General features: G+C 41.4%; 1 protein-coding gene across 1 annotated transcript; it reads right to left on the bottom strand.

Annotated features, from left to right (window-relative positions):
* Positions 1-230: 230 nt before the first annotated feature.
* LOC139440131 (rRNA methyltransferase 2, mitochondrial-like) lies at positions 231-1,135 on the bottom strand. Its single transcript, XM_071218743.1, has 2 exons — positions 831-1,135; positions 231-675 (listed from the first exon to the last, which is right to left on the bottom strand). Exons 1-2 carry the CDS (start codon positions 1,124-1,126, stop codon positions 231-233), a joined length of 741 nt encoding a protein of 246 aa, XP_071074844.1. The 5' UTR covers positions 1,127-1,135.
* Positions 1,136-12,081: the final 10,946 nt, after the last annotated feature.

Here is a 12,081-nt window from a genome sequence, read left to right as displayed (position 1 = left end):
TCACAATAACGTTCTCTTCATAAATCGAGATAGACATTTTTAAACCATCGACCATGGCTCTTGAACAGAGTTTTGTCCTTTTCTGGGTTTAAAAGGAAAAGGTCTCCCCAGTGTCCTGCTGCATCTCCGAGACCACAGCTCAGCTCCCCCAGCAGTCTTGAGGTATAGCTCGGCCCCATCTGGAGTTACAGAGGGCCTAGCCACCACTGTGGGAAGGACAGATCAATCTTTCACTCCTTCGAAGACCCCTTTACTCTTCTGTAGTTCGTGACCAAAAGGTACACCTCTGATGACTCCTTCCTGCTGGCTTCAGGTTTTACAGTCCTTGTGTTCCGGAACTCTTCGGTCAGTCTCCTCTGTAACCGATGGCTCTGACTGCCAGCCCAGGATTTACGAAGGAATGTTCCCCCAGGCTGCAGGATGTCTGGAGCCAGATCCAGAAGGGACAAGCACAGGCCAATGAGCCTGTCATGATCAAACGCCCGAATCCCTGTGGCATTGGGTGCCATGTCACTCAGAATCACATCTGCTCTCTGGCCAGGAAGCAATTCTTGGATTCTCTGGAAGGTTCTCACATCGGTCACATCAGCAGGGCACAGAAAAGTTGCTCCTTCCAGGGGGAATATGTGTAGAAGATCTACCCCGAGCACGAAGCCCACAGGAGCACCGGGATCTAAGGGAACAACGAGGGTGTTCCTTAGTTACACCCTGATCCGTGGGTTGACCCAGGGTCTGACACCCCAGATGCAGGCAGGGCCAGCGGGACTTCCACGAGCCATAGGGCTTCAGGGAACAGACCTGGAAACCTCTGGGGCTGCTTCCGTTGTGCTGTGCCTGCAGCATTGACTCTCTGCACAGCCACCTGACTCCACGCCCCAGGGGCTGCCCCGCAGTCTAACACCCGCAGACCAGGGCGCAGGATCTGATGCTTCTCGTTCACCTCCAGAAGCTTGAAGGCACTTCGACAGCGATAGTTTTCCACCTTTGCAGCCTTCACGAATGGGTCCTTGAAATGCCGCGTTAGCCACAGATGCTCAGCGCTCGTCCGAGCTTTGTGGCGACTCACGGTGGTGTGGAACCTTTGATGTGGAAGGGAAGCGCACACCAGCTTCAAGCACCCGGCCATGAGCCGCGGAGTCGCTCCGTGGGCCTTCGCGCCGGAAGGGCCCGCCCCCACTTCTGGTCGCTGCGAGGGCCCGCCCCCGCTTCCGGCCGCCCTTGAGGACATTTTGTTGAGTAAAGCAAGCCAGACACAAAAGGTCAAATATTGTAGGATCCCACTAATATGAATTAAATGAGGGTAAAGAATTGGGAGCTGAGGCTTAATTTGTGAAAAATTTGTAATGAGGTGATTGCAAATGTTTGGAAATGGATAAAAGATCTGATGATAGCACATTATAGTGAAAGTAATTAGCAGCACTAGTACATGGGTATGATAGTGGTTGAAAGGGGAAGCTTAGGATTGCATATGTCACCGAAAGAAAGCTAAAGGCTGAAACATGAGACCGTATGGCGTAGTGAACACTCTTATCAACGAGTGTGGCTAACAATATTAATACAAATATAAGTATGTTTTATTTCATGAATCAGAACACATTTGTGTTACTATTACAAGATTGTAATCATAGAATGGTATTTGCACAAAAATATACCTAAAGCAAACTATGAACCTTAGGGAATAGTAATATATTAATATTTTTCCATCAATTATAAAAAAAATAGTAATTATACTATGTGAAAGAAACCAGTCATGAAGGACTATATATTATTTAACCTATCTATACAAAATTTAAGTATAAATAAATTTATAGAGATGGAATTTCATTAGCAGTTATGAATGCCAGGGGAAGGAGAGAAGGACTGAGAGATGACTACTAAGTGGTAGGGTTTTTTCTCTTTGGAGTAATGGAAATGCTCTCATATTGATTGCGGTAATGAATGCACAACTCTGTTTATACCAAAAGCCATTGAATGTACACTTCAGATGGGTTGTATGATATGTGAATATGTCCCAATAAAATTGCTTTCAAAATGTATTCATCAAATGCAGTGACTGTGCCACATTGATGAAAGAATTTGGTGATGTGGGAGGAGTGAGGTGGGGAGTGTGGGTATATGGGATCCTCTTATATTTTTAATGTGATATTTTGTATGATGTACATATCTTTTAAATTTTTTTTAATTCTATAAATATATATATATTATAGTGGAGCAGATGTAAAAAAAAATAGAGAGAGTGTAATGTTTGGGGAGTTGTTTTGTTTTGTTTTCATAAATGGCATCATGCAATAAACCTCATTATTTTCCCTCTCACTTCCAAGGCTGTATTTCGCTGAGTGCCCCATAGTGTTGGGTTCACCCACTTCTCCAGCCAGGGACACCCATGGGGATGGAGGGGAGAGGAGAGGTGGAGTCGTCATTCCATTGCAGACAACTCTGCCATGAGCATCCTCCACTGCATCATCACCTTTGGATGCATAGGGACGTTCTAGGGAGGAGTTGCATTCTCTCAGTGCCCCTTGCTGGGTTTCCAGAACTTCTGCCCAGGTTTGTCCAGGTTATTTGGCCTCTCAGAGCTACTGGCAAATGGAATCCAAAAGGCACTGCGGCGGCTTGCTCGGTCGGTAGAGGTGGGGTCTGGCTGCGGACGAGGGGTCGGTCCAGCTCTGGACGAGGGGTCGGTCCCGCTTGGGACGAGGGGTCGGTCCCACTTGGGATGAGGGGTCGGTCAGGCAGCAGACGAGGGATCGGTCTGACAAGGGGTTGCGCGGTTCGGCTGACGGGGTCGCCCGGCGAAGCAGGCGACGAAGGGGTCGCCCGGAGAAGCAGGCGACGAACTGGGGACAAGGGAGGCCAGGCCCTTGTCGGGGGCTCTCAGGACTGGAGGGCGCACGGCAGAAGAACTACCGCGGAGACAAGGTAAACACGCAAGTCCACTTTATTGAGGGAGAGGCAACAGTTTTATAGGGGCTGGGGAAGGCTGATTGGTCGAAGCCACACCCTGTTCTGATTGGTTGCCGGTGAAATGTCAGTGGGCAGTACCGGACGGGGGAGGGGTGGTGGTTAGGGATTGGCTGTCACTGTTGCTGGGGGAAGGGGCAGGGTTTAGGGATTGGTGGCTGCTGTTGCTGGGGTGGAGGGCAGACTTGAGTTTCCCGCCCACGCCTGGCTGTTGCTGCTGTCGGGGGAAGGGAAAAGGGCAGGCTGGATTTTTCCGCCCACGCCTGGCTGTTGCTGCTGTCGGGGGAAGGGAAAAGGGCAGACTGGAATTTTCTGCCCTGCGCCTGCGCAGGGAGAAGGAAGAAGAAGGGTGCCACCCCACAGGCATCGTGTGGCGCTATCCGGGAGGAGGGGCGGCCGCGGAAGCATGGCTGCCGAGAAGGGGAGACCCGAGGGCACTCTGCGCCCATGCCGAGCTTCCTTCATGGGTGGCGGTGAGTCCGACCAGCCACCCTATTATGGGGGCAGCGGCTTGGCCTGCCGCGGCTGCTCCCCCGCCAGGCCAGCAAACCACACTTCAGCCTGAGGGGTGACCGCAAGGCACATTAAAAGTTGGTGAAGTGGGTTTTATCCCAGGTATGCAAGGTTGGCTCAACATAGGAAAATATTGTAAAGCACCACTTTAACAAAATGAAGCAGAAAAAAACTACATGATTGTCTCCATTGGTGCAGAAAAGACATTTGACAACATACAGAATCATTTCTTGACAAAAAACACTTAGAAATTAGAAATAGAAGGAAACTTTCTCAACATGATAAAGGGCATATATGAAAAACCCACTGTGAACATCGTACTCAATGGGGAAAGACTGAATCCTTTCCTCTAAGATCTGGAACAAGACAAAGATGCCCTCTGTCAACACTGTGTTCAACATTGAACTGGAAGTTCTAGTTAGAGCAGTTAGGCAGAAAAAGAAGTAAAAGGCATCCAAATTGGAAAGGAAGAAGTAAAACTTTCAGTATTTGCAGATGACATGATCCTATAATAGAAAGCCCAAAAAACCTACAAGAAAAATACTAGAGCTAATAAAGAAATTCAGCAAAGTGGTGGAGTACAAGATTAATATGCAAAAATCAGTAGTGTTTCTATATACTAGGAATGAGCTTTCTGAGGAGGAAATCAAGAAAAATTCAATTTACAATAGCAACTAAAAGAATCATATATCTTGGAATAAATTTAACTAAGGATGTAATGGACTTGTGCACAGAAAACTAGAAAACATTGCTAAAAGAAATTTTAAAAACACCTAAATAATTGAAAAGACATTCCATGTTCATGGATTGGAAGACTAACTATCATTAAGATGTCTACTCTACCCAAAATTATTTATAGATTCAATGCACTCTCAGTCAAAATGCCAGCAGTTTTTTTGCAGAAATGAAAAATCCAATTAACCAATATATTTGGAAGGGAAAGGTCGCCCCCCAAAAAAATCTTTAATGAGAAGAACAAAGTTGGAGGACTCACACTTCCTGACTTTAAAGCATACTACAATGCTACAATGGTCAAAACAGCATGGTATTGACACAAGGATAGACATATTGAGCAATGGAATACATTCAAGAGTTCAGAAATAGACCCTAATATATATGGCCAAATGATTTCTTTTTAATTGAGATTTCTTTTTTTTTTTTTTGAAGATTTATTCCCTCCCCCACTCATTCCCCCTGTTGTCTTCTCTCTCTGTCCATTCACTGTGTGCTCTTCCGTGCCTGCTTATATTCTCATTAGGCATCTCTGGGAACCAATCCCGGGACCTTTCAGAGTGGGAGAGAGGTGATTACTCTCTTGCATCACCTCAACTCCCCCTGCTATGTCTGCTTAATTTCTCTCCTCTGTGTATCTTTATGCATCACCTTGCTACACCAGCTCTTCATGTCAGCTGACGCTCCTGTGCAGGGTGGCTTTCCTGCACAGGGAGGCATTCCCATGCCAGTGGCACTCTTGTGTGGGGCAGGATTCCCATGTGGGCTGGCACTCTGTGTGGGCCAGCTCACTGCATGTCCCAGCTTGCCCTCACCAGGAGGCCCTGGGCATCGCACCCTGGACCTCCTATATGGTAAGCAGGAGCCCAATTGGTTGAGCCACATCTGTTTTACTGTCAAATGATTTTTGACAAAGCTTCCAAGTCCACTTCATTGGGAAAAAAGTCTCTTCAATAAATGGTGCTGGAATAATTGGATATCCATAGGCAAAGAATGAAAGCGGGCCCTATCGTATATCATATACAAAAATTAACTGAAAAAGTTAACTCAAAATGGATCAAAGATCTAAACATAAGAGTCAAAACTATAAAACACCTAGAAGAAAATGTAGGGAATTGTCTTTGGGATCTTGTGTTAAGCAATGGTTTCTTGGATTTTACACCCATAGTGAAAGCAATGCAAGAACAAATAGATAAATGGGACCTCCTCAAAATTAAAAACTTCCATGTATGAAAAGACTTTGTCATGAAAAAGTCTACTCAATTCGAGAAAATATTGGAAAATTTGGAAACTCATATCTGATAAGGGTTTAATATCCAGAATATATAAAGAAATACTACAACTCAACAGTACATTAAAAAAAATGATTAAAAATGGACAAAAGCCATGAGTAGACATTTCTCCAAAGAGTATATACATAGCTAAAAAGCACATGAAAAGATGCTCAACATCCCTAGCTATTAGGGAAATGCAAGTCCAATCCACAAGGAGATATTTCACACCCACTAGAATGGCTACTATTAAAAAAAAATAGAGAATTACAAATGTTGGCAAGGACACAGGAAAATAGGAACACTCATTCACAGCTGGTGGAAATGTAAAATGGTGCAGCCACTGAGGAGGATAGTTTGGCAGTTCCTCAGGAAGCTAAGCATAGAGTTACCATATGACTCAGCAATCCTACTACTATGTATATACCAGAAGAATTGAAATCTGGGATGCAAACAAATATTGGGACATAGATGTTCATAGCAGCATTATTCACAATTGCCAAAAGATGGAAGCAACCCAAGCGTCCGTCAACAGATGAATGGGTAAACAACATGTGGTATATACATACAATGGAATATTTTCCAGCCGTGAAAGTGGATGATGTCCTGGTGCATGCAACAACACGGATGACATTTCAGGACATTATGCAGAGTGAAATAAGCCAGCCACAAAATGACAATTATTGTATGATCTGATGATATGAACTCTATATAATAAACTTCATAGTGTTGGAATCTAGAATATAGGTTACCAGGAAATAGATTGGGCTTAGGGAATGGGGAGTTGATGCTTAATTTGTATAGAATATACATTTGAATGGGTACAATTACAAAAAAGTGCTTTCATCAAGGCATTCAAGCAACAAGTACAGAGACAGCAGTGGGAGGGAGAGGCTTTGAGAATACTCCAGATAAATTTTTCTGTTAAAAGTAAAGGTGGAGGGGGGCAAGATGGCATCTGAGTAAGTACACTGTCATCATCTCTCTTAAGAAGAACCAGCTGTGTGGTGACAGAGTCCTACTGGAGCAGGCTGTTTCAGGAACCTGATGGGTGGGAGGTGTCTGGACGTCAATCTGGCAAGACTGCAGCAGAATTGGTGTTTGTTCAAGGTACAACTGCAGATTTCTAACACTGAACTCAGAAGCCGTGGGAAGGTAAATCCCTTCCCCCTACAGCTAAGAGCCACAGCGTTTACTGAGAACTGCTGGTCATGGAGTGGAGTTTCCAAGCTCTGTGTCCCCCAAACATGTGAACCCCAAGCCTGTGTTCCCTGAACTCACACAGTCCAAGTATCACAGACCTACATACCCCGAGTCCACATTCTCCCGGGCCTCTGTTTCCCAAGCCCAGCACTCCCGGAAATCCGGAATTGCCCTACCCCTCCAATTGTGAACTAATTCTGAGAGTGGGAGAGTTTAGGTGGGAGGTGTAGAGGGGCCCAAAGAGTGCAGGTTCAATTTTCTGGTCCCCCTCCCCCTTTTACTGAGTTTGGAGGAGCATATCAGCTGCCATGGGGAGAACCTAGGAAGAGAGGAGAGGCGAATCTGGTGAGAGAGTGCAATTTACCTAAACGCCCCTGGATAGGAAACTTGGTCTGGGAGAAGGTGGAGTCAAAAAATTAACCAGTCCCCCTGTAGCATCCCCAAGGGAGAGGAACAGTAGGACGTGCTTTATAGGCTTCCAATAGCATATTTAGGGTTCCTGGAGAGGAGTGGGTGCTCTCTCAAGAAATTAAGAGACATTATTTTCTCAGGTGACTTGGTTCATCAGGGACCCATTTGAATTTCCTACAGGAGCCCTCATGCAGCCTTCCTGCTGCCTTGGGAGAGAGGGAAGTGAGGAAGGTAGAAAGGGGGAAGGTCAGACTCCTAAGCAGTTTATTCATTTGCAGAGAGGATTCTTTGCCTAAGGCCTTGTCTGGTCTTTTTGTTGGTTTGTTTTCTTAATTTTTCTTCCTCTTTATCTCTCCCCCACGACTCTTTTTTTTTTCTTTTTCTTTTTCTTTTCTCTCCCTTCTCTTTTTCTTGCACTGCTTTTTTCCCTTCTCTTTCTTTTTCCTTTTTTTTTTTATATTAGTGCTGCAGGCAACATTTCTTATTTCCTGTGCTTCCTCACGCTCAATTTCCTCTTTTCTGTGTGTACAGATTTTGGCTACCAATGCTATCCCCTTTCCTTTACATCATTCACTCCTCTGTCATTTATTGTTTCTTTTACATTCCACCTCTCTTGTTTAGCCCCCAATATTTCTGACTTTTTATCTCTAATATCTCTAATTTGTTTTCTATTATTTATTCTCTCTTTATATTATTGGCATCTCTTTTCTTTTTCCCTCTCTCCTGACCACACTGACCTTTCAATTCATAGTATATTTCTCTCCATATTTGGTTTACTTGTCTCATTATAGGTACTACACTTTTTTACAGTTATAACTATACACAGCTTACATGAGTTCTATATCCATTTCCTAGATCTCACATGGTTCTTCTGCTAACATTGACTATCAATACTACTATTATATTTTTCTTTTCTTACCCCTTTTGCTTTCTCTGGACCTAATATTCTCATTCAAGGGAACTTGGCCAACAACAAGGAAATAGAATAAGAAAGAAAAGGTGACAAAGAGAAGACTTAACATGCACACAAAAACAAAAACTAATTAAACCCTAAGACTAGACAAAGAAGATAATCAACAGAATAAACCCAACAAGATAAAATGATGATCAGATAGCAACAAAAAACTACAGATAATACCAATAATCAGGAAAACATGGCCGAATCCAATGAACAAACTAAAAACCAGGAAGAGAAGTGGAACATCGAATGAGTAATTAAAGCTCTCAAAACATGTATCATGGACCAATTCAATGAAGTAAAGAATGAGATTAAGCATATTAAGAAAACACTTGGAGAGCATACAGCAGAAATTGTGATCATGCACAAAAAGATAACAGATATGTTGGGGATCAACAGCACAATCAAAGAAATAAAAAATACACTCTGAGCAAGTAACAGCAGATTTGAAGAGGAAGAGGAAAGAATTAGTGATGTGGAAGACAGTACATCTGAAATCTAAAAGATAGTAGAATTAATGAATAAAATGATAGGAAAGATCCAGCAGGGACTGGGGGACATGAAAGACCATGCAAAATGCACAAACATATGCATTATAGGCATCCCAGAAGGAGAAGAGAAGGGAAAGGGGATAGAAGGGGTGTTGGAGTAAATAATGGCTGAAAACTTCCCAAACTTATAGAGGGAGATGCATGTACATGTCCAGGAAGCACAGCGCACCCCAAACAGCATAAATCCCAACAGGCCTACCCCAAGACTTATACTTGTCAAATTTTCCAATGCACAAGACAAAGAGAAGATACAAGCAGCAAGAGAATAGAGAACCATCACATATAAGAGAGGATCCATAAGATTAAGTGCTGACTTCTCATCTGAAACCATGGAGGCAAGATGACAGTGGTATGGCATAGTCAAGATATTAAAAGAAAAGAATTTCTAACCAAGAACACTCTATCCAGCAAAGATAGCATTCAAAAATGATGGAGAGTTCAAAATATTCACAGATAAACAGAAACTAAGAGAGTATGCTAACAAGAAACCTGTCCTTCAAGAAATATTAAAGGGAGTTCTGCAGGAGGAAAGAAAAAAACAGGAGAGACATAGTTGGAGGAGAGAGTAAGAACAACTAAAACTACGAAAAGCAAAACAATTCAAACAACATATGACAAACACAAATCCAAAGAAAATATGGCTAATATAAGTAATTCCTTGAAAGTAATACCACTAAATGTCAATGGATTAAACTCACCTGTTAAGAGACAGATTGGAAGATTGGATAAGGAAATATGACCCATCTATATGTTGTCTACAAGAAACTCATCTTAGACCCAGGGATTCAAGGAGGTTGAAAGTGAATGACTGGAAAACAATCTTACAGACAAGCAATAACCTAAAAAGGGCAGGTGTAGCTATATTAATATCACACAAAATAGACTTTAATGCAAAACTGTTGTGAGAGACAAATACGGACACTACATATTAATGAAAGTGATAATCCTTCAAGAATATAGAACAATCATAAACATTTATGCCCCTAACAAGTGTGCCTCCAAATATATGAGGCAAACACTGGAAAACTAAGTAAAGGAATAGATGTCTCTACAATTATAGTGGGGGACATTAACACACCACTATCACATTTGACAGAACATCTCAAAAGAGAATCAATAAAGAAACAAAGACTTTGAACAATATACTAGAGGATCTGGACCTAATAGGCATATACAGAACATTACGCCCAAATGCAGCAGGATATACATTTTTCTCAAGTGCACATGGATCATTCTCCAAAGTAGACCACAAAGAAAGTCTCAATGAATTCATAAAGATCAAAATCACACAAAATAATTTCTCTGACCACAGTGGAGTGAAGCTGGAAATCAGCAAGGGCCAGAGACACAGATTTGGCACCAAGATATGGAAATTAAACAACCACTCTTAGAAAAACAGTGGGTCAAGGAGGAAAACTCAAAAGAAATCAAGAACTACCTTGAAACTAATGAAAATGATAACACAACATATCAAAACTTATAGGATGCAGCAAAAGCAGTACTGAGGGGGAAATTCATTGCCATAAATTCATACATCAAAAAAAAGAAGGAAGAGCTAAAAATGAAGAACTAACTACACACTTGGAGGAATTAGTAAAAAACAACAAAGTAACCCCAAAGGAAGAAGAAAGAAAGAAATAACAAAGATAAGAGCAGAAGTAAATGAAATAGAAAATAAGAAAACACTTGAAAAGGTAAACAAAACCAAGAGCTGGTTCTTTGAGAAGATCAATAAAATTGACAAACCTGTAGTGAGACTAACAAAGAAAAAAAGAGAGAAGATGCAAATACACAAAATAAGAAATGAGAAAGGAGATATCACCACTGACCCCACAGAAAAAAAGACTATCAAAAGAGGATACTTTGAAAAACTATATGCCAATAAGAAGGACAACTTAGAGGAAAAGGGCAAATTCCTAGAAACACATAAGCACCTACATTGACAAAAAAAGAAATCGATGATCTCAACAAACCAATCACAAGTAAAGAGATACAATCAGTCACTGAAAACCTCCCAACTAAGAAGAGCCCTGGGCCAGATGGCTCCACAGGTGAACGCTACAAAACATCCCAGAATGAAATAACACCAATTTTGCTTAAACTCTTCCAAAAAATTGAAATAGAAGGAACAGTGCCTAATTCGTTTTATGATGCCAACATTACCCTAATACCAAAGTCAAACAAAGACACCACAAGAAAGGAAAATCACAGACCAATCTCTAATGAACCTAGATGGGAAAATCCTTGACAAAATACTTGCTAATCATATTCAATAACACATTAAACAAATTACACAACGACCAAGTGGGCTTCATTCCTGTTATGCAAGGATGGTTCAACATAAGGAAATCAATTAATGTAATACACCACATAAAGAGATTGAAGGGAAAAAAATCACATGATCATATCTATAGATGCAGAAAAAGCATTTGACAAAATACAGCATCCTTTCTTGATAAAAATACTGCAAAAGATTGGAATAGAAGGAAACTTTCTGAACATGATAAAGGGTATATATGAAAAACCCACAGCTAACATCATTTACAATGGTGAAATCCTAAAATCTTTCCCTCTAAGATCAGGAACAAGACAAGGATGCCTACTATCACCCCTTTTATTTAACGTAGTCTTAGAAGTACTTGCTTGAGCACTGAGGCAACAACCAGATATAACAGGCATCCAAATCAGAAATGAAGAAGTCAAAATTTCACTATTTGCAGATGACATGATCCTATACATAGAAAGCCCTGAGAGGTGTACAAGAAAGCTTCTAGAACTTATAAATGAGTTCAGTAAAGTCACAGGTTATAAGATCAATGCGCAAAAATCAGTAGCATTTCTGTTCACCGATGATGAGCAATCTGAGGAGGAAATCAAGAAACAAATACCACTTACAACAGTAAATTTAAAAATCAAGTACCTTGGAATAAATTTAACCAAAGATGTAAAAAACTTATACACAGAAAACTACACAAAACTATTCAAGGAAAGCAAAGAAGACCTAAATAAGTGGAAGAATATTCCCTGTTCATGTATAGGAAGACTAAATATTATTAAGATGTCTATCCTACCAAAACTGATATACACATTCAATGCAATCTCCAAAAAAATCAACACAGCTTTTTTTAATGAACTAGAAGAACTAAACTAATAAATTTAGGAAAGGAAAGAGGCCCCAAATAGCCAAAAACATATTGAAAAAGAAAAATGAAATTGGAGGAATCACACTACCTGACTTCAAAACATACTACAAAGCTACAGTAGTGAAAATGGCTTGGTATTGACACAAGGATAGACACACTGACCAATGGAACTGAATTGAGTATTCTGTTATACATCCTCATATATACAGTCATCTGATATTCAACAAGGTCACCAAGCCCACTCAACTGGGAGAGAATGGTCTCCTCAACAAATGGTACCTAGAGAACTGGATATCCATATGCAAAAGAAGGAAAGAGAATTACCAACTCACACCTTA

Source organism: Dasypus novemcinctus, chromosome 12, assembly GCF_030445035.2.
Source record: "Dasypus novemcinctus isolate mDasNov1 chromosome 12, mDasNov1.1.hap2, whole genome shotgun sequence".
In the NCBI taxonomy this organism is placed as follows: Eukaryota; Metazoa; Chordata; class Mammalia; order Cingulata; family Dasypodidae; genus Dasypus; species Dasypus novemcinctus.
Note: the sequence above shows the minus strand (reverse complement) of the source record. Positions and strands in the feature narration are given on the sequence as shown.